This window comes from Pygoscelis adeliae, unplaced genomic scaffold (assembly GCF_000699105.1).
Source record: "Pygoscelis adeliae isolate BGI_AS28 unplaced genomic scaffold, ASM69910v1 Scaffold225, whole genome shotgun sequence".
Lineage (NCBI taxonomy): Eukaryota > Metazoa > Chordata > Aves > Sphenisciformes > Spheniscidae > Pygoscelis > Pygoscelis adeliae.
In genome coordinates, this window is record NW_008824898.1 from 478,709 (window position 1) to 502,172 (window position 23,464).

Here is a 23,464-nt window from a genome sequence, read left to right on the forward strand (position 1 = left end):
TCAGAATTACATGAAAGGTTCTCTCACAATTATAAAGATCTAGATCACTTTTGTAAAGTTAAATTGACGTTTTACCTTTTTAAAATTTTTTAAGTCGTTTGGCTGGAGCTATCTTTCTTGAAGCATAGGTTTATTTTTAGTGATTTCTGGGATGCAATGTACTGGCCAGTGTTTACTGTGAGTTGGTAAATCACTATAGGTCTTCTACCGTTCTTAAACCTACAGATTTTAGTACATACCTTTACTGGCAAGAGTTATGTTTTCCTGTATTTGTGTGAGACAAACATAACATTACTATGAATTTTTGGTCTGACTATAGTCAAAATCTTTCACTACATTGTTAGAAATAGTGGTATGATGAACAATACTTTCACAGCATATATTTTCCTCCATTTCTTTAATGGTGGTGTAATTGTAGGTGAGTTTGTATAGATACACATCTATGATTATTCTGGCCTTGCATATTTTTCATGTCCTTGCATCAGCTATCCTGCTTTGCTGAGGAATTCCACTGAAAAAATATGACTTTCTACATTAAAAAAAAAAGTAATCTGTTTTTGAAATAATCCAGAGACATCTATAGGAGATAGAAAGGAATAGAATCTGCAATATTTATTAAAAAAACAACTTAGCAAAGGCTAAGAAAATATGGAACTTTTTTCCTACTGCCAATGTTTTCTAGTATAATAAATGGACAGGAGTCTCACTATTTGGGAGTGTTGTGAATTCTGAATAAATGCATTTTACATACATAATAAGACATGGTGTATGTAATTCATGTAAATATCATGATCTTCCATATAAAACTCATGACTTTTCTTGTCAAAGTGCCTTGGCCTTTAAGTCGGTTGTTGATGATAATTACTTGCAGGTAACACTGGCAACCAATGGCAAATCTGCAGACTTCAGTGTTGTTGAAGAAGAGCCTTGGAAACGTGAAAACTAGGGGAAGAGATTCCTAGCTCCATCTTTAATAAGCCCTGAAGCTATCTTCTGGCAAAAGATATCACGATTAAAGAAGATTTCTCTTTTTTCTATTTAACATCTACAGTTTCTGCTTACTTAATTTCTTAACTGAAACTTAGCAAAGTTCTCATCAGGTCATTGTAGTGTCTTTGCCAAGCAATGATCCATAACTGTCTGTCTCCCTTGTGTTACTGTTTGGATGACGCAGCTGGAGAATACTCCATGCAGTGCAATGTGTTGTCACCCGCCTCCCCTTTCATTCAAGACACAGAGAATGTAAATGCTGCAAAATGGGAAGATCAATGTGCCAGTACGGTTCACTACAGGGACTCAGGGTCAGAAATACAAGAGAAACATAACACCACATAAACCTTCAAGTGTTTTGGTGACTCTTGTGGCATACCTGATCTATTTAGCACTGTATGGCTAAAATATCTTTTGAAAATGTCCATAAATATTTCTATTTGTTTTAATAATAACAAGCACTGTATTTTTGTGCCTAGTTGTACTTTAAACTGAACTTAGATCCAGGGGAAAGATTAATGTATAGAAGTCAATAAATTATCCCAGACATTTTGTTAGATCAGTACAACTAATACTTAGCATCAAGACAAGACCTTAGATTTGTATGTGCATGTGACGTGTTTTTATCAGCTGTCCCAGGGCAGGTGCAGCCTGTATTTTATGATGGGGCTGTGCTGCTTTGTGACCACGATGCATCATATAATACAAGGCAGTATTATTGCAAGGGGGGGGTAGTTCCTTCACAAAATCTATGCCTGATGTACAAAATACAGAATACCGTGGACTCAGTTATGCTATCTTAATCAAAGTAGGTAGCACCTTACTGCTCCACTGATGTCAGAGGGATTCCTTATGTGGACGGGACTACTCAAGTAAGGTACTACTAAGATTGATCACAGATGTCATGATTGGGTACTTGATAATGAGCTATGAACAAATTCTGAATCCATTATTCTAAGAAATCGAGAGTTTTTGAATGTGTGATCATCAGTAGCATTTGGTATGAAGTGAAAGCCATCTTTCAAGTATATGTCATATTTCAGAGAATGGCTAAATCCTGAATTCATTGCTAAGCCAAATTCCATATAAGGTTAATAGAATTTGGCCAGGGTTAGGACTGAATGAAGAATAAACCAGAATTTCAGGATTTAGACCAGCATATTGAATACACATCTCTCTCTTTTGCAGAGTAACAATTCATGTAATTCTCTAACGTCAGAGAAATGTTTCTTAGAGCACATGGCATCTGAATTAATGAGATGGTGTTTTGTCAACATAGCATAGCTGACTCATCCTGTCAGAACAAATTACAGTCACAATAATCACCCTGTGAAGTGTTTTTAAAGGTGCTTGTTAATACTCAGCAATTTTAAGACACTGGTGAATGCCATTATACTGTTAGCAATGTTCTATAGCAAAGCTGAGCCACATGGCCTTGGGAGGCTCTACCCACAGAACAAGCTTTGTGCAATTTTGGGGGGAGCTCTCAGAGGTTCTCGGAATGAATCAGAATATGAGCATACAGTGAACTTAAAAATGGCAGAAAACAGAGTTGAAACATTTATGGATATAGACCATTCAGTGTCTGTTCTCAGACCTGTCATGGGTTTAAACAGGAATAATGTGTTTAACTGTAGAGTGATATTTGGCTCTGTAGAAGCTATTAAAACATAAAACTAATCTGCCTTTGCTCATCTGCATTCATATAAATATCTCCAAAAATGCACATGGACCTGAGCCAGCCAAGGCTATTTGCATGACTAATGATGTGCAAGATCAAGTCCATTGTCAGAGTATCCCTCATTTAAGCATTTGTCGTCATGGAATATTTTTCTTGTCATGGCATTTTTGTCCTCACTTGCATGCCATGGCTACAGTCCTAAGCAAAATGGCCTATATAATTTAACAAATAGCGAACCACTGTGAATGGCCTTCTATAGGCCTCTAACATGTATTAGAGGTGGAGACCTTTTCCAGAGGCCTCCTGAAGCATCTTAAGGATTTTTTTTGTGAGGGATCGAATTGTGGGATATTCAGAGAAGTGGTAGGCAGGTTGTCTTTTCTTCAGTTGTTGGTATTAGCATATCCAGAGTTAACCTATAGCTAGCTGTGGCTTCTCCCAATTTGCATTCAAAGGCATTTTTACCACTGGGTTACGTGCCAGAAATGTGCCTGGGACAGTGTGTAGGTACTCTACAGTGTTCCCTATTCTGAGGGTGCTGGCTCACATCAAGTGAAATTTGCTATGACTTGGGTGGTAGTTATATCCAAGAAAAACACGCAGTGTTTACTCCAGTTTATATCCAGTATTCTCAAGCTGTTTCATGGCACAGCTCGCCCATTAATAGATGACTTTCCATCCTCTTCACTGTAGCAGCCACGCTGATTGCTTGCCTTGAAAGTAGCTTTAGAAAACTGGTCCATACACTTTTAGCTGTCATTTGAAACTGTTTAGCAGCTGGAAACAAATAGGAATGCCAGCAACATGTGACTAGGCAGTTCCACAAAATTACATACTGAGAAACACTTAGAATATTCTTACACTTATCCACTTGGGACATACTGTCCTTTGAAGAGTGCTTCTTTGGATGGAGACTAAGGGAGGAAGGAATGAGATGCTAGAGAAACCCCACCCACATAAGGGAGAATAAATTTGGGTCTTTTGACAGGACTAGAATAGCAGACTGTGATTTTAAAATAGTAATTCTGTAGATACAGTAACTCAGGGACGTTTCAAAAGATAATTACGATGGTATTTCTCTATTTAAATGTGGATGTGGGAGAAGGAGAAACGTTGGTTTGGTATACTCCTCTGCTTTTAGTCTGACAATATTTAATACAGTGTTACTCCAGCGCAGCACGGTATTTAACCATCAAAAAGCTTTCCATTTCTCTGGGAAAATATAACTCACTCTTGGCTTGCATTTCTCGATTTGCTCATTCCACATGAGGCTGGGTTGCTACTTAACTAAATAAACAGAAAATAACCTAGGGACCGGCCACTTCAGCTAATACAAGGCTCATGTTTCAGCAGGCAGTGCTGGTTACTGACCAGTCTCTGTTTAGTTTCACTAGGAGTGTTGATGCATTAATTTGCATCTGGCAAATCTTTTGTATTTGTTCACAGTGCTGGGGTGGCAAAGTTAAAGGAAAAGCACAGTGGAAAGTGATTTGTTTTCTGTGTAGTTCCTAAACGAATTAACATTTTTTTTCCTACATTCATCTCGTTTGCTGCTCTGTCAGTTCCCCCCACCCTTGTCTGTGCAACTGTGATATGCTTTGCCCTTTGGATTGCTGACAGCACACTGGCACGTGGAAAAGTCTAGACCAGGCAAAGACTCAGTTAATTGCATGCTTAATTAAGTACATGCTTATGCATTTGCTTTATGCATTTACTGCTGAAGCTAGGTTAGCATTCTCTTAATGCTAACATTAGCATAACATCTCCATATAGCATTTCAAGTTCATTGAAACTAAAGCACACTGTACGTTAACACTAGAGAAGAGGTGGAGCACTTTGCTACTGAATTTGTTTCTTCATTGATTCCCTTAGAAGACAAAGGCTGCACCAGCATTGTAAGAAACATGCATGGGTCTTATACACAAAGGTGCTTCAAATAGGTAGGGGTTAAGCCGTTTGAACCATATTATGGGATGTGCTCCTTCCATTTGAATTGGTGAGAAACTCAGTATGTCTTTGAAAAACTGTGTTTACTGTAGTAAAAGCTGTGCCTGCAATGCTCTGACTACATGAAAGCCCCACTGAAATCTATGGGAGTCACGGGCTTCCAGGAAAGGTCAAGTCCCTTCCTGTCTCTGTTAAGTTATAAGGCATTTCACAATCCCATCCTAGGGAATAGTCTTTGTCTGCTATTTATAATGACGTTGATTCCCACATCCAAAAGATTTCTGCTAAGATGCTTCTTTTTTGTCTAATTGTTTCTATGCTACAACTCCAGAAATGAATTTAAAACTCAGCACAAAAATAAGGATCACTATCTTTACCTTTTTTTCCATTTCTTCACTGAGATACAGCTGATCTCCATTTCTTTCTCAAAGCACATGGAATTCCAAACTTTGTGCCACTTTAAAATGTACGAGTAATACAGATTTCTGATTTGTTTTCCATCATTCCCAGTGTCATTAGTTTTCTGGCACTAGAAACTCAGAAGAGCAGACTGTTCATCTAGAAGCTGCAGCAACAGTGAACAAATTTATTCTGGCAACTGCCTGGATTTTCTTTGCTTCCTCGCCTTCACTTGTGTTGTTGCAGCCTTGTTGTAGCAACACAGCAGCAATCGCACAAATCCCCAAAACCATAAGCAGTATTAAACCTCACCTCTGACATTCACTTCCATAATTATCTTTAAAAAGGCTCTGAGCTTTAGTACTGGGCTCAGAAGATTTCTTTTGTGGAGATGTAAAGGTATAACTTTTTCTTCATTAAATTCCATTTGTCTATTTTTATTGCTGCATTTGAATTAATTTACAGAAGGATAAATAAGGGCACTTTATAAAAATGTACTGTAATATTATTCTGTTACGAGCCAGAAGACTATCCTTGATTTTATTACTGTGACTTCTAAGGCCACGATTAAGATATTTTTCATATTAGTTATTATGATAGGTGTATAGTCCATTGGGACAATTCACCTCGGCTATAATTCACCATATAAAACTATGTAGAAGCTCCTGTTCCCAGCAGAAAGCACTCTCAGGAAGATGAGTTATTTTCTTCTCTCCAATCGTATTGATGTCTTTGAAGGAAAAATATTTACCCAATTCCCTTTGTCTGAATAATGATATATAGAGTGTAACTTTAAGTACTGCAAAAAAAAAAAAAGGCTTTGCAATACTGAAGTGTTAAAGAAGGCAGTCCAGCTGTAAACAAAATTGTTCAGCTTCACCATGTTATTTTTGAAAGTGTTATGTTCTTGCTCACATTTAGCTGAAGCAATGTATTTAGGCATATTCTTTCCAAAGTCGTTGATCTTTCTTCCCACATAGACACCAAGGCTGTGTCTCCCCATGGTCCTCAGACAAAGCACACTCTGCAGTTCTGCACACATAAGGCAGGACTCCCGGTAAAGTCCCCAGCAACAGTGCCTGGGTACAGACTGTGCAATGAGTGCCTCCCTCATTTTTTTCCTCCTGATCGTGTTTGATGTTAAATTGAAATCTGCTGCTATGAATGAGACAAACTGCTGCTGATGCCCAGGTGCTGGTAATTCTTTTACTTCTTGTATGAGTGGGCTCCCTGGCACAAGGCCCTGAGGAACCATACCTTGCATGTGCCCACCATGCCAGAGACGACTTCCCCTGCTCAGGGGAAACCTGGTGACTTCCCATTACCAGGTTGATGCAAATACTAATGGATAAGGTGGTTGTGCAGTTGCAACTATGAGTCTTACAGAAACCCCAGGCTCCAAACATTGAAAAAACCTAAAGCATATGACTGAGCCACTGAGTAGGTCTCTACTAGTCCAGGATGGAAATAACCAACAGGCTAATACAGGATCTGGGGAGGCAAGAAGACCTGTGAGATTTCTCACTTCACCCAACCTTTGATCCCCTTTCAGTTCTAACTACATTCAGCTGCAGAGCCAATGCTGATCGATGCCAGAGCGTCCAATCCTTCTAGTCTGATTTTTCAAAATTCAGGAGTCCTGCAACTGGTTTTAATGATGCTCTGTGGCACACACCATTACACGAAGGGAAACTGTCATAGGCAGCATCACACAACCTGGATTGTCTGGTACCTGTATATTGCTTTGTATATAAATAGTATAGTTTGCAGGGATTTTTGTATCATTCTCCATTTTTTTCCTACAGTTTTTCAAAGACCGTATGCAAACTGTGTTTACAAATTGATTTTGCAGTCAGTATTGTAGATTATAGCATTTCCATTTTGGTGTTTTGTGTGGGCTTGTGAGTTCTTGTGTACTACAGGCTGTCCTTCCTTCTTAAAGATAATTGCATAATCTTCCATCCAACATATCCTGCTCCTTTCTTAAATATATCCCATTTCTTATGATCTGGTGTGAACTCTAGCTTTTAGAATGCATGAGAAAAAGCTGCATATGTATTTATATTGTTAAATATTATATGCTCAATACCGATTTAGTTATTAATACAGGTTTTAGGGGTTTGTACTTGTTCTCTGGAAACTACAGTGTAGACTGAACTAAATTACCTAGTATCTGTAATTTACAGACACACTGATATTTTCTTACAATGTTTTCTATATGACTATATAAGGTAGGGGGATAATCCTTTAAAGGTGATCTGTACCTTAGAACAAAACCAGTTTTCTTACAACATTTAGGATCGATGAAATATTTTTGTCTTAGTGATGAATTATAAACAAAGCACAAAATGCAAGAAGCAAATAGAAATTTCAAGATGTCCTTAAATGCTGCAGTTCATTATAGAACAATGTTATAATAATCTGAACAATCTTCTAGATTGACTGTCTTGGGCAATTGTCCCTCATTTTTGTCATTTTTCCTGGTGTTACCTTTGCCAAATCCTGCAGTTCTTTCTTAGGATCTGATCATGTATAATTGACTGACTCAAAACGCAGTTTATAGAAAACTGGAGATCTGGGTAGGCAAAAAATATGTTATCAGGTACCCAGTCCATCTTGCTACAATACAGTGTATATGAGTTCAGCCTGCAGAAAGAGTTCATGATTTGGCCACCTACCTTTGCCTTCTTGAAAAAGGACCAACAGAACCACCATGGGACCAATGTAATTGGGTAGCATCCATACAAATACCTCCTGCTTTCTTACGTATTTTAAAGAGAACAACCACTATATTTTTTTGATCAGGACAAGTGAGAGTTGCTTCTCTATTATGTTCATCTGTTCCCATTAGGCAAATACCTGTTGGCGTTAAGGCCATGGCTATAATAATTTCTATTTAATTAACAAGGAACTGTTTTTAGAGGAATAAAAATAAATTAATATAAATATTCATAACAATTATATCACAAAAAATCTTTTATGGCCTACTAGCTCTTTGACTGTGATTCAAAACAAAGAAAACATTGAATAGCAAGTACTGCTGTCCCAGTGTGGCTGATACTGGGTATCTCTTCAACTCTTCAGAAATCTATGGGGCCATGTTATTCTGCTGAGGTTTTGGAGACTAAATTTCTAGTAGATATACATGTAGGAAGTGTGTTGACATACCCTTCTATTTTAATCTCTTTCTTGTATTTTAAATCAGATGTACCAGGTATTATCTTCATAGGAACTGCAGGTAGAATAGTGCTGAGTTACTAACAGCTGTAAAACCTTATTGATAGAAGTTTTGACATTTTGTTGGAGCATGATGTCCAGTGCCTCTCTGCACTTAGTGTAGATAATGTAGCTATCAACATGTAATTTCAGTGAAATGGTGTATACAGTATGCGTAGCAGTGCTTTAATTTAATTTAATTGGTTTCTGTGTATTGAGCCATAGTAGAAAATTAGACTGTCTCTTAAAATTTTGTTCTACTTTGTGTTTTTCATTTATATCTGGGCTTGTTTTGTTTTGACCATTCAGCTGATTAGGTTCCACAGCTTAGTAACTGCTTTATCTGTCTATTATGGAGTATCCTGTTCTGATAACATTCAGAATTATGTATGCAGCCAACTTACTGTAAATATGTTTAGTTTTCAGCTGTCTAACCAATGTGGTATGTGTTAGTACCTGCATGCGTGTAAGCGATTCCAGCATAGATTTGCTGCCTTGTGAATGCAGTTGTTGTGACATTAAGAATTAATGTTCACCTAGAATGATTAGTTTCTGTTTTGTTTTCTTCTTGTTTGCTTGAAATGTTGGGACTCTTTGTCACCAGAAGTTTAGTAAGTCACTGTTTAAATTGGCACAATAAATAAGGGGAAATCCATCTAACTTGCATTCCCGCTGGATGCCCTGGCTGCTTTTGACTCTTTGTGCGCTGTGCATCATTCAGCCCTTAGTCATGTAACAGCATCGCAGGTTCCCTCTGAGTCACTTCCAGTTCCTCCTTGACCACAGATGCCAGCAAGGCACGTACAGTCACACGGCTGTGACTGGGCAGTGCTGCAGGCAGCAGGGGGCTGCCGGCTCTCCCCAGAGTGCCCGAGAAGTCGAAGTAGGAATCTCTGCTTGATCCCCTTGGCAGGAACAGTCTCTGAGAAAGATGAATACACTCATGGGCGAAGGTGCACTGTTTCTTTTGCTGTTAAAAAAAAAAAATATTAATAGTTATTGGAAATTAAATGCAGAGCTAAATGCTTCTCGAGCTGCTGTGGTTGTTGTACAGGCCTGTTATTTACAAAAAGTATGTCTGATCATAAAACAGACATATGAACTATATAGTCAGTGGCAAAAATCTTCTGAAATCAGGGCTACAGTTCAGATCTGTGAGAAAATAAGACCTTTCTGGGCAAAACCTGAAGGTGGTTCTGAAAGAGCTTGGGACAGCCTGGATCTCATAAATATAATCATCCCCTGTAAGTGGAAAGAGATCAAAATCAGTCCCCAAAGCACAGGAGGTATCCTGCTTGGTGAGTCCCATTACGGTGCTTCTTGCATTCCCACTGCGGAATGCAATAATTGCACACTACAGTACTGTGCGCTGCCTATTCGTCATCCCTTGCCCCCTCTTAAAAGTGACCAGGCACAAGCTGGAATGTTTTGAGATGCTTCATGTAAAAAGGATAAAAAGGAAGAGGTCTTTTCCTTACACTGAAAAAGTTCCCCAGGTTTTGAAATGACATACTGTACAGTATCTATAGCACAGTTTGTTTAAAAACTAATGAATACAGATGATAAAATTTCTCCCAACTCTGGGCTCTGTTCTTGTATATTGTAGTTGGAATGCCTCATAGACTGAGTCTATTTTTGTAGTTCAGATCCTTTCCTCCTTACAACAATTGGTAGTCATTTGCTTTTAATGCTTTCTTACGGTGTGAACTGATATCTGTAACTTTCATGTATAAAACAAACTAGACATTCTTTCTATACTGGAAATAGTCATTAATATAATATTTCACTAAGTGTTGTACCTCTTATGTACATATCATCAATAAACGTTGATTCATAATTTTCATGGCTTATATCTGTGAGTTTTAATGTCAGCCTGGGCTCAATATGGGAATGCTTTGGGTAGGAGTTTAGATAAAGCAGCCTGATGTGAGAGGCTGCCTGTTCTGAAAACTGCAGGCAGGGTAGAAGATGGACCTGACTTTGCCAAAGTGTTAGAAATCTCACCCCTCACTGTATCCTCCAAATATTCCAGGGTGCCGGCTGCAACTGAGCTCATTTGCTACAAAGGCCAGGATGCACTAACTACAGTTATTGGCAATGAAATCTAGAGAAGCGGGAAGAGATGTTAAAAGAGGAGGATACAATGCAATGGTTGCAGTTCCTTTAGAAACCTACTTCCCTCACCTGGCTGCTAAAAAATAAATCTCTTCCTCATAGCCTTTCTAAAAAAAATAACAAATAAAGCCTGTAGCTGAACCCCTGGAGCACTTTGTAAAGAGATCAACTCTATTTAATACATGAATTAAGAGACGCTCATGGAGTGAACCATGGCCCAGAGGACTGGCAATTGCTAAGTATGGAGAGAAAGCTCTGACATTCACGCTCAGAGTAGCACACATTACAGAAATAGCGTAACTACCGTTGTGTAATCAGGACACATAACCGAAACCCAGGTTGTGAGGTTTAACAGTCTGCACAACCCTGGGCTTACTTCTTACTAATCTAACTGAGGCCAGCAGCCACTTGAGAAGTTTCCAATGAAAATCCAGGCATGGCAGGAAGTGGCTTTGGCAGTGCTTCAGCTGGCAACCTGCCCTCTGAGTCAGTAACGAACCAAGTCTTAATGCGGCGCTAGGAAGATCTTTGGGCAAAAGATAAATCTGAGGCCCCAGCTATCTGCTACCATTTCTGTACCACGTTGCCACTTTCTGCCAGAGGCAGAAATGTCCTGATCTGGCCTCATCAACAAGCATTGTTAATAAATGCACACTGTTGATGTAGAATTCCCCCCTGAAGTTTGTTGTGCTCAGGATTCACCACTTACATATTTTATGTGCACTGTGTACGTGCAAATTCCTGCCATAAAAGGTGGTTATTCTTTTGTTACACACCATGCCAAAATGAAAGGCTCGACACTGTGACCTATGTTTATTGCTTTTTTCAAAGCAATGTTTTGCAAGAATGACCTAAAAAACCCAACCCATGCAGGAGCCAATTCTGCGATTATATGAAGTTGTCCCTTTTGAAAATGCATACCCCACAGGCTGATTCTCTAAGCCCTTGCAAGCCCCTTGTGTGCCCCTCTTTCTCCATGTCCTCAGCCTTAGAGAAAAAGATTATTTCAGGAGTGTCTTTGTATCTGGAATGTGTCCCTCTCTACAGGAAAGCATCTGCTATAAAGTGCTATAAAAGACAGTGAGTCATTGACCCATATTAAGAGATATTTCTATATCCCCTCTCAGGCATGAAAGAAAAACCAAGAGAACACTTCAGCGCTGCTAAACGTTAAACAGTCTTCTCTTTTGTATTACATAGTACATGTAAACAGGATAAGGATATGAAAGAAACAGGTGGCCCCAACTTACAGTGCTTTAGGAGGAAAACAACATTAAAAATTACACTCAGTTGGACTAGCAAGAGCTATTTGCAGCAAGCATTTATACTGCAAGAATATATAAATACCACAGCAGGGTTTAGCGCCACTGCGCTGCCAAAGCTCCCCTGAGCTGTGCCGAGCCCTGTGCAGGCGCACAAAGCGGAGGCGACTTCACAGCCTCCGCAGGCGGCTGTCGTCTTGTGTGGACAGCATGCAACGAAAGCACTCTTCTGCTACAGCAGGCACAGGAAGGAAACTAGATTGCATGCAAGATCGGGTCTTGTGGTCGTGGCAGCGTTAGCAAGGCAGGCAGGTTCTGTGGTGATAAGCAAAACGTGTCTGTGTAGACAGATAAATTACAACGCTGACTGCCGCCCACTGAAACTCACAGGGATGGGATCCAGAGGAACGAGGCCTCACACTGTTTATGGCACTTCTGTAGTACAAGGACGAGTATTTAGAAAAGCAACCTAGAGTCTGTCTTTCACAGTGTTGTGCTATTCATTCTCACTCGTGACTGAACTAAAAATATGTTTTCCTTTCCCATAGTCATTTGTAACACTGATCTTCCTCCATTTGGCTGTTTTCTTACTGGGGTTCCCAAAGGTGCTCCACGGATCACTCTCCCGTGGTCCACAGACACCACTTGAGAAATGCTGCTGTGGAGATGCGCAAGCAAGAAAAGACAGCTGACTCCCAACTCTGTGAAGGGGAAAGAAGAGGGACCAGGCTAGGAAATTCACTCAAAATTCATTCCACTGTTTCACCTAGGTTACCAGTATTACCTAAATTGCCAGGATCAAATAAGCTTTGTTAGCTTACTTTTTAGCAATGATTTTTGAAGGCACTACTGCATATGAATGACGACTGCTCTAAAAAAGGCTCCCTGAGGAAGACCTGCACCTTTGCAGTTAATCAGCAGCAGGCTGACCCTCTGAGCTGTCTCTGAACCTGTTTTTCTCCCATTTTTGACTGGTGTGTAACCAATGGGTAGACTTTATACCTGTCCTCTGCACAGGGCAGGGAAGTCACCCTTCTTGAACAAAGGGTAAGTTTGTTTTTTAAGTCACTAGCTGAACAAACAAGCATCCTTACCTAGAGTTCATTTTCAGACTTTCTCTTGATGAATGAAAGAAACATTAACTAGAAAATGAACCACAGAAGAACTGCAGGGAAGTACCCGATAACTATAAACTTGTCTCCACTGGTGAATCTGATGACCTACTGCTGCAAAACAAAACATGCTTAATGGAGTGGATGATTGTAAAACAGTTTTACAGTAAAACCAATCCCATGTACTTGCACACTAGGGTACAGATAGACAGGCAGCATTTAGATATACATTGCCAGTGCTTGAACAAAGCCAAAACAGTGAATCACTTGTAGATCCAAAAAGTAAAATGAACGCCACATACTTTTTCTAGAGATTTGCTATGAGGTTTGTAACATTGACAGCTGTAGTCCAGAGCACTCGCAGGAAGACTTTTTGCTCCCTTGTTGTGCTGTTGTCAGTTGTGGTCACTGTGTCTTGGTTACAGGGCTCAGCTGTGGTGGGCTCATCTTAGAAAAACTCATCCTACAGGCTCAGGTTGAAAGCTGCTGAAAACTGTCTCTCTGAGCTAGCTACGGTAAGGGTGCTGCTAGCAATCTGCAGCAGCAGCCCTGAATCAGATGCTTATTAAAAAGCGTAGGCTGATAAAAAGTGGTGAATATAAACTCAGACTTAACATCCAATCACGAGGCAAAACATACCAGTTTATTACTGTTTGTTCTGGGTAAAATGAAAGCACGGAGTCTCGATTTGTGCAAGGAAAATGTGGTCACTGAAAATTACCTTTTTTTTTTCAGAGTAAGCCAGGAAAAAAAAAAAAAAGCCTTTTGAGTATGTGGTGCCAGAAGCTAGATGCACACCAATGACTGCAAGTAAATTTAGATTTAAAGATAAAACTCTGCTGTAACCAAACCATTTATACACTGCAACATGGGACTAGCATATGGGCGTTAAAGTTGACCCCACCCTAACACGATTGCCTGAGGCAAGGCTTTTCAGATGCCAGGTACAAAACTTACAGCCTCTGGAGAAGAGGTGGAAAATGCCTTATCGCATCCTCCTCTGTCCCGGGTTGCTCTGGGAGTTTGAAGGACTTCAGGACTAACTCAGCAGACCTGGAACCTCTTTGATGTACAGAGCCTCCATTGCCTATGAGCCGTATGTTGATTTCCCACTGCCAGCCTACACACCCCTAACTTCAGCTGTGCCTTTGGCACCGCTTACAAGGCAGCTTCTTGCCTCAGCTTCAGCACCAGAAGAAAGCTGCTGTTGAGCTAAAGTGGGTGTTTCAGAGTGAGACTTTTCCCCAATATTCTAAAAAATGATTGAGGGTTTTCTGATAGACGCACTTAAATTTATGTCAGATCCTATTTGACTTGACAAATCCTATTTTACTGTAAATTTACATTTTTTCCAAAGCAAAATAAATTACTTGTAAGAATTGCATTTTAGTACAAAGGGAAAGCTATATTATGTATTAGGCATGGTGAATCTTCCTGAAAAAAGTAATTTTGCACAGCTAGATCTGTGTTTCCATCTGGGATGGAAAGGATTAAAACTAACTAAAACTATGTCTATTTCTGAAAACAAAAAACCACTCGTCTTTTCATGTGACAGTCTTTGTGGACTTGTTTTGATCCAAAACTTCATCATTTTAATATTTTTCTTTTTTTCTGAAAGAAAACACAAAACTAATGACACTCACATCAGCGTTCAATGCACAGATTTATGTGGCAGAGAATGTATGAAAATGGGTTTCATCCATCCACTTGTTCATCCAAAACCCTTTTGCCTGTAGAGTAAGAAGTTTTAATAAAAAGTTTGAGACTCCTTGAAGCTGTTACTCAGGAAAAACCTTTCTAATGCTTGCTGGAACCATCCAGACAAAATTGAAGGAAGGCTGTGTTTAAAGCTTTCACTGCCTCTGCTTTACTTGCACTTTAACAATAATCAGCTCTCTTGAGGTCAGGAGGGCTTCTTTGATGATGGATTTGCTTCTTCAATTTCAACTTTTCAAAAAACTGTGCAGCAGCACATTTGACCTATGTGAAGATCTGTGTAAGTCTGGTACTTTAAAAACAGGAAGATGAGCAAGAAGAGAAATTTCTCGAAATCTTGCCATTGCTAACCTTACTCCAAATGGGTGAGACAGGGAAGACAAGAAATGCAGTCTCTGTGCTGTACAAAAGACACTGTTACTCATCTTTGCTAAATTTGTGCTTTGCCTCCGATTTCTCATTGTCACAGCTGCTTGCTCTCAGCATGGTATTGGTGGATGCCACATGCAGCATGGCATAGTAATAATGAGAAATAAGCTACCAGGGGAAAATTATTCAAAATCAGTTTGCAAATGAGGTGGTGAATGTAGAGGGTGACTTGGAGGTGGGGGTTTCACAGGAAAAGACCAATTCTTTTTTCCTTCTCAGAGCTGTGAAACATTCAAGTGCCAAAGTCCTGGTGTTGAAGGGACTTTCCCAGTAGTAGCACAGAAATTTCGCTCTCCCTTTACTTCCTTTCCCAGTGACTGCGTCCTCCCTCTGTCCCTAATCCCCCGGATTTCCCACCCCCAAAACACCTTTGCACAATTCTTGCTCCCCATAAGGAACAAGAGTTTTGTCACCCACTCCCACATAACTGGAACTGCAACCCAAGGAACAGCCCAGCGCAGCGCTTTTCCTGCCACATTTTTGTCCTTTTCCCCTCCACAGAGGAAAACTAGTCAGTACCTGTGGTTACCCAAAGGGTTTGTATTTGACTAATCAAATCTCTTGCAACCAGAGAAGTCAGAACCTTGAATTGTTTAATAAGGCTAAGAAATAATTATTGGCTAATGGCCTAATAGAGCGTAAAATAAACCCATTAACTGCTGGCTTACAAAATATCCTGGCGTCTGTGTATGCTGAGGCAGAACACAGTTTGTCAGAAGACTTAATTTCTTTCCTTCATCTACAGAAAGAGTCATTAGGACCAGCCCTAACCATGATGATATACTGACCTCTGTCCCTGCCAAGCATTGCTTCTATATGCTAAAGGGACACTTGGTAATTGTCTCCTAATAATATTCCAGGCAACACGCTTCAAACTACTTAGTACAGAGGCTGTTGTTGCTGACAAAGGACACACAAAAGACATCCCTATCACATGAAAAACATTGTGCAGAAATATAATTTTGGAACTGATGTTGTGCAAAGGGTTTAAAACATCCATGCAGGTAGTCATGATGGCCACATATCCTTTCTCTGCTTTAATCAAACATTCCTTGTAAGATCTTCAAGAAAATACAGCTGAAACAATCACCCCGGATTGTTTGGTGAAAATATTACATTCTCATAAAACATACAATCCCTCTCTTAAATATGCTTACTGCTTTAGACAGTATTTCCATGAGATAGGTGGTCTGGATTACCTTTATTTAAAACTGTTCAAGACAAAGGAATAACACAAGCTAATCATGGGGTTTCTTCTAGGTCTAACCTGGTCTCCTCAGCATTTTTAGGAGAGATCCTCATTCTTCTCAGGCACCAAGAGTAGACCAAGACCCAACTTGTCTGTCAGCACCCTGAAGGAAGGGCTGTATCTTGCTGGGCGCTGCGCTTTCCCAAATGCTGTTGGTTCAGCGAGCCAGGAGTAGTCGTCAAGATCTTACTGGGTTGATCTTAAATTGGACCAAGTTGTCTGCTTCTAGGGGGAAGCTGAGTTAATTGCTAACTCCCAGAGCGTTTGGAGAGCCTATGGGAGGCTGGCAGAGCAGACAAGGTCACACAGCATTCAGCTGAGCCTGGCTTAGAGTTTGCAGGCAGAAAAAATGACCCCTGGCTCACCAGTGCCAAACATGACTATCCTGTTGAATACTTCTCTCCCACTAATAATGCCGGTCTTACTTTTTATCCCCAATGTGGAATCAAGTTTCTTTTTGGAAGCTTATTTTACAGTTCAATGTGTTTTTAGCAATACTATTTCTAGTTACAATCTAGAGATGATGTTTTCTTTCATTCTGATTAATCTGTTAAATAAATATGCAAATATATCGAGTGCTCTATATAAAAAAATACATATACACAACAAACAACCTCTCAAATAATAAAACCAAGATTAATAAAAATATATACTATATTACACATATGAAATGGCCATCTAGTTTTGAAACTATAATGAAACTTAATTACACATGAATCCCATGACATAATCTAAAAAGAATCAGCATATATAAAATAATGGCATTGCCTCTGTAAAGAGAACTTGAGCATCTCCCTATTTAAAAATACAAAAAGAAGCCAACCAATGTTGTCTGTGCATTTATAGCTACTGAACATTAGATAAATGTTTGTGGATTTCTCCATTAAACATCAGAATAGGGAGATGAGTACCATGCCACAGCCTTTTTCCTTTTTTTAAAGAAAAATTCAGCCTTCAAGACAAGGAATTATCTCCTTTTGATTGAGACCTATATTCAATTAGGATTTAAAGAGAGGAATAATTCTTACTCTGGATCTCCATACTTAGTGAAATGAGTACATAACACCAGTTTAAACACAGCCTTCAGCAGATCATTTTGATTTATAATGACAAATAGAAAAGCTTGCTTAAAAACATTACAGGAATTAAACCAAAATCAATGCACACAGTCAACAGACTTCCCACTACACAGTTCAGTATTAAAATACATGAAAGGACTGAGAAGTTTGACAGTGGACCACAAGTACTAATTAGTGTAAATCACCTTGACCCCATTAGCTTCAGCTTGTTTGAACATCTTTGGACCATGAGCTGTGTGACTGTTCATAGATGAAACATGCTGACCTACATAAAGTCAGAAAACATCCTATGTGTACTTTAAAATCACACCTCGTCTTGGGACCTTTTGCCCAGGCGTAAATTGCCCTTGAGGAGATCTGCCTGCAGATACCAGGGCACTGAGCAACTCGATGAAACACAGGGGAAACTGCTGGAGAGCTGTGACTGAGAAATATAATCAACAGTCCTGTGCTTTATGTTCCAGTAAAGATCAGTGCTAGCTAATGTTAGTATTTAGCCAGCTGAATGCTCATCCTCCAAATTGCTTCAGATGGAGAACATAAAATAACATGCTTTAGCAGAACAGTTTCAAAGACAGGTGCTATGGTCAGTGAACAGGAACACTTGAATAACCCTGCTACAGGACATTCCCCATCCCACAACTGACACAGACCACTGGTTGCAATTACCTTAGATTGTTTTTACTTGCATTTTTTTGAGGCAGACCAATTAGAAGTTATCATTCTCCCTCCATTCCAATATGCTTTCTTAAAAATGGCACAGACCACTGGTAGTAAATAATTTTCTTTCTGACAATTCATATCAACATAATGCACAGCATCATAGCTTAATACAAATACTTAACAGACACATAAGGACAAAACAAAAGCATGTAACAATGCAGCTGCAGCTACTTTACTATATTACACGGCTGGGAGAGTTTCCTTTAATTTTCTTTGATCTTTTCTGTAGAATTTGAACTTCTGGTACCAATAAGCAAGTAACATTTCTTCTGGTATTTTTAAAAAGCAGAGGGAAAAACGTGGATGAAATAGAATTCAGAGGAAGTGAGTGAGATCACAGAAAGGCAACTTTTAAAATATCAGCAAATTGGTGTAACATAATAGTCATAGGGGAAACAAATTTTACTAGGCTCAGCATCTCCTAAGTAAAATGGAGCAGAAGAAGATAGAGACCTATTCTTCAGGAATAAAATACTGTCATCTTCCCTAATGATCTCCAATTGCTTGATTTGTGCATGTGATAGAGCTGGGGTCATTCTGTTTTATTCATTATCCTAACTAACATACTCATTAAAAACACGCACAAACTGTGACCAATGAGGGAGAGAGGGCGAAGAGCAATGAACACCTCAAAAACTCAAGGATAACTGTACAGATTGTTAGGATAATAAAGTATAGAAGTTTATTATCTATCAGCTCATGTTTTCATCTCTTTATTCCCCCTCCCAAGAAGACTTGCTGTATGCCCATAGACATTTAAAAATAGAGATAAATAAATTTTGTCCTTCTGGGTTTCCCTCATTGAAGACCAAGCTGTAAATCATTATAATATGTCACTTTTTGTTTATACTGGCAGACTCTGAATGCACCTACTGCTCTTCCTGGCTGGAAGGCATTTCTGCAGGATTCTGATGCTTTAGACATTGCATAGGAGGCCTTTTTGGTTTAAACTTGATTTTTGCTCTTGACATTTGCTCCTCACTTACTCTTGTACCATGGCAAGTTTAGTACCTTAAATGCCTGTAAGATGGAGTGACTGGATACTTCTGTAGCTCCGCACAGCGATAGACCCTCCATCTGGGGAACAATGACGTAAACTTGTATCCTTCCTGACACCCAGGACACAGTGAGTGTCCCCTGCGTAGGAACTGGGAACTGAAAACATTATGCAACTCGTGGGGGCTTACTGCAGAAAGCAAATGTCAATTTTGTAACTCAGACATCATTTTAAAGTGATTAAAAATGAATAAAACTTATGTTTAATTATGTTCAGAAGACATCAGTAGCACAGTGCATCTGTGAATTCCTGTCCAAGTTCCATGTGATTTTGATTTCCCCAGCTCTGATCTACTTGGCAACTTGGTACCATTACACTCCACTCTTCATGTCAAGCTCCTGATGATTTTGTGTTTCATTAATGGTCAGGAATTCGTCACATGCTCCTGTTTGGTCATTTGACTGTTCTTTATGAACCAAGTGCACCATTTCTTGTGATTTGCTGGCATCTCCATTTAATCCACTTGTCTTCCTGTCCTCCACTGCCCCTTTGCCATTGTTAATCACTAGCTTTTTCTTCTGCCCACATCTAGAAAGAAATAAAAAGAAAACAAGTACTAGAAATGGAGACTAACAGAAATAAGAAAAAAATTGAAAGTCAGTATTTAGGAAAAGGTGCTTGGAAATGAAACTTGTGTCTGCCAGTGCAGACTTATACAATGCAAAGTATAAAGTTTCTCCATATTTCATATTTTATTTTTTAAAGCATCCACCATTATCTGCATAAAATTTGGCAGGAGCTCACTTATTCGATTTGTATCTATCATTACTACAGATAGGAATTACATTCATTACTGAAAGCTAGAAAAGATTTTCTAACATTTGGATATATCCACATTTATGAACTGTGTATATATCCCACTTTAAGGACAGCGTCATTCTAAATCCAGACTTGGGACGACACCTTTGAAAATGCTCAAGTTCTTGAAATAGCATAAAATTTGGATCAAGCTCTCACCTCATTATACAAGATAACTTTTTCCTTCTTTGTATTAGCATGTATGGGAAAATAATGGAAGATTGGAGAGGAGGATTGTAAACACGCTCAAGTGACTTGCAGCTAGGGTGTTGAAACACACATATATCATACTAATTGTTATTTGGCCTTGTGTGTTGGACAAGTAGAACATCTGTGTTTAGATAACATAGGCCTGTGATAAGACTTAGAGGCACCCTATCGACCATGCTTGAAATTCCTGCCCTGCTGTGGGAAAGATCAAAGCACAGTGGTAAACTATGCCTGCGGGAATCCCTGAAATAGAGGCAAAAACAGCAGGTTCGGTAATCCTCTAGCAAGGACCGAGCTCTGCGGTGCCTGCTTCTCCACTTGTGTGCCTCTGCCCGGGTGCTGCTTCGGGGATCCCCTGGTTGGCAAGGTAACAAAAATAAGTTTACTCTTTGCATTGCATCCATGGTTTTGTGGTTGTTTCTGCATCCTGCCTGTGCCAGCTCATACACCATGTCAGGCCTAGAAGCCTGCCAACAGCAAGGAAATATGGAGAACTACTTTTGCTACTATCAACAGCATACCTCCTTATGATATTAAGATAGGAAATAGCGACTGTGCTTTTAAAGTTACACTCACGGCAGTGCTGCGCAATAAACTCTATATGCAGCTCTGAATGAACACAGATGCACACTCTCTTTTAAAAAGTCACCAGCCCAAAACGAAAGCGTGCTGGTCAACATGGACTGGGTATTCTTCAGGGTAGTAAAAAAGTACTAGTTACACAGCTGTCAGATTTGCCCCAGACTGTTAAGATGGTTCTTTGGCTACACAGTGCAGCCTTGTGTAAACTGAATACACAAAGCACAGCTTTCTTAAGAGGGACAATGTCTCTGTGAAGTTGTACTTTAAAGTGCTTTCTTCTTAAATGAAGCATATTTTGCCTGAATGACTAATTTGGCAGTCCAATTATACTATTATCCTTCTGAAATATTACTTTTTTCATGCTTACTGACCGATAGATGAGGGTCATTTTATCTGAAGTAGCTCAGTTCGCTGTGCTAATGTTACACACACCCTTGGGAATGATACCTGCTCTGCAGCCATGAAATGCCGAAAGAGGCCAGCGAGGCGCTGTGGAGCTCCACAGCCTCTCAAAAGAGCAGCTCAGAGTGTCCTGATGTGATGGTCAGGCTGGGCAGCACCTTCTGTTGGACTCTGGAAGGAGATCCTAACACTTTTTACAACAGGCACCAGGTGGAGGCAGTCTTCTTTGCAACAAGAGGACTAACTAACTAACTAACTAACTAAATAGGACCACACTGAACCTTGGCCATTTGTTTTTTGGTTAAGATAACTTATGACAACACCAATTAAAAAAAAAAAAAAGGAAATACTTTGCCATTTGCCAAGCAATTTGCTATTTACTGAGAAGGCCCAATTGCTTGTTTGAAATGCTTGAAATCTCTGCCATACTGACCTCCTAACTAGAAAGGCTAAATCTATTGATTTCTGAATCAGGAAGATAACTACCTTGAAACTAAGGCCTACACTTCATTAGGCTTTTTCAGACAACCCGAATGAGACTGAAACTGGAGCTGCTGCAGTTAGCATTCATTTAAAAAATGGTGTAACTGACAGGATTACACAAATAAAACCACAGATCATTTTCACTTTTCAAATAAATTAATGCTTGAAATGTTCTCAACTTACTGCTCAGCTAACACTGAAATGCTCAGTCCTCCTTTCTCAGCTATCCAGTTTTCTCATAGAACTGCTGCAGTGTTAGTTTCGGATATTTGGCATTCACGTGCACTGTGCTGACTGCACAGCAACTACCTCTTTATGACTTTTCAGCTTATTAGCACTTAGCAGAGTAGATGAAAAAAGGGTTCTTGACTTATTCATGTTATCATTTGTATCCTGCTAAAGTGAAAGAAAAAATTCCACTTGTTTCAAGCATACCAGAGTATGTCGCTGCTTCAAAATGTTTTCCTCACAGTGATTAACCCATATTACTAGGGTTTAATCCATGCATTAGTACACATACATGCACCCACATGCACTTTCTTTCTTTGCGACTCACTCCCAGCTGCATGGAAGCTCTAAGTAAAAAATATGGTTTCCATTAATGGTATCTAGTGCATCATTTACAGCTCTGAGATTGTTTCATTTCTTGTCAGATGCAATCTATAATTAGCCATAGTGGCGCTGTTTGTCTGTTCCTATGGTGACTCTGTGTTAAGAGGGAGGAAACAATGGTAGTCTCTACTTTTAAAGGCATAACAGAGTAACATATAAATCAATAAGCCATATGTAATACGGCTTATTGATATAACATATAAATCAATAATCAAATTCAGGCTGTGTAACTCCGGAATCACTTCACAGAAAGAAAGTTGTAGAGTTTTCTGTCTCACCATGTGCTTGATAGCTTTCTTATTTCAACAGTTCTCTGATAATACTCTCAGAGAAGCACTGATACTCTGGATACAGTCATAAGGCAAACTTACCAGGTGGCATCCCACTACTGACTTCAGCAAAACTGTATCAGTTTACTCTGTCTGACAATCTGGCATTTAGTTTGCACTGTTTTGTCTCATAGAAGCCTTCTGCATTACGGGCAGGGACTGCCTGCGTTGCTCCCTCACCACAGTGTCAGTGCTTTATTCTAGCACCCATGCCATGCTTCGGAGGACCTTGACACTATTTCACAGAAGCATTAACATGTGCTTTCCTGCAACCAGCAGACTAGGAATAAATTTGCTCACTGCTTCCTGAACAAAAATCTCCACATATTATATGGTTACCCTGACAAAAAAAGTTCAAATTCAACATTCAAGTAGAAAATAGTTACTCTGTTAAAGGGTTCAACTTTAACATTCAAGTAGTAAAAAGCTGTTTAAGACAATTGAGAATTAACCTCAGTATAGGCCCCAGAGAAAAGAAAGAGTTAAGAACATATAGTCTATTCTTTAGGCTACAGTTTTTTCAAATTTCCTGGCTAACTTTGCACAGATCACTGCAACTTTCTATTCCTCAGTTTCTTCATCTGTAAAGTGGAGTAAATAAAACTATTGAGTGCTCTGATAGCAATGTTAGAATATACCCCTGTGACTGCCAGCTGTGATGCTGCCTGTTGTACGGAAGTAACAAATAAATCCTGTGACAGCGATTGTCTAATACAGCCCTTCACACTGTACACAGACAACACTGTTAATGATGAAGGATTATACTCAGCTCATGCTGTGGTTGCTACTGTCTATGTCCATCTCACATAGTTTTAACTCTCTGTGGACAGGATTATCCTATTAATAAGTAATAGGTAGAGAATAATCTACGATCTATGATCTATATACAGTTAGTTTCCATCTACAAGTAAAGACCAAACGGTTTATACAGCTACTGACTTCACGTGGTTCCACGTGAGTGTGAAGGCTGATGTGTGACCTGTGCAGGACACGGTGACCTGGGCCCTCACACCCCAAGTCACAGAGCTTCGCAGAGGAAGCTCTTTCCTGTGTTATGCTGCTCTGCTCTTTCA

The 23,464-nt window shown here is 39.5% G+C and overlaps 2 protein-coding genes across 2 annotated transcripts in view; one reads left to right on the top strand and one right to left on the bottom strand.

Annotated features, from left to right (window-relative positions):
• SLC1A2 (solute carrier family 1 (glial high affinity glutamate transporter), member 2) overlaps positions 1-946 on the top strand; it is a 30,445-nt gene extending 29,499 nt beyond the window's left edge. Inside the window, exon 10 of the mRNA XM_009324666.1 lies at positions 872-946. Coding sequence (XP_009322941.1) covers positions 872-946 — 75 coding nt within the window. The remainder of the gene's footprint in view (positions 1-871) is intronic.
• Positions 947-18,828: 17,882 nt separating this feature from the next.
• The window catches only part of CD44 (CD44 molecule (Indian blood group)), a 58,595-nt gene continuing 53,959 nt past the window's right edge, over positions 18,829-23,464 (bottom strand). Inside the window, exon 9 of the mRNA XM_009324667.1 lies at positions 18,829-19,503. Within this exon, the coding sequence (XP_009322942.1) occupies positions 19,287-19,503 (217 nt within the window). The 3' untranslated portion in view covers positions 18,829-19,286. The remainder of the gene's footprint in view (positions 19,504-23,464) is intronic.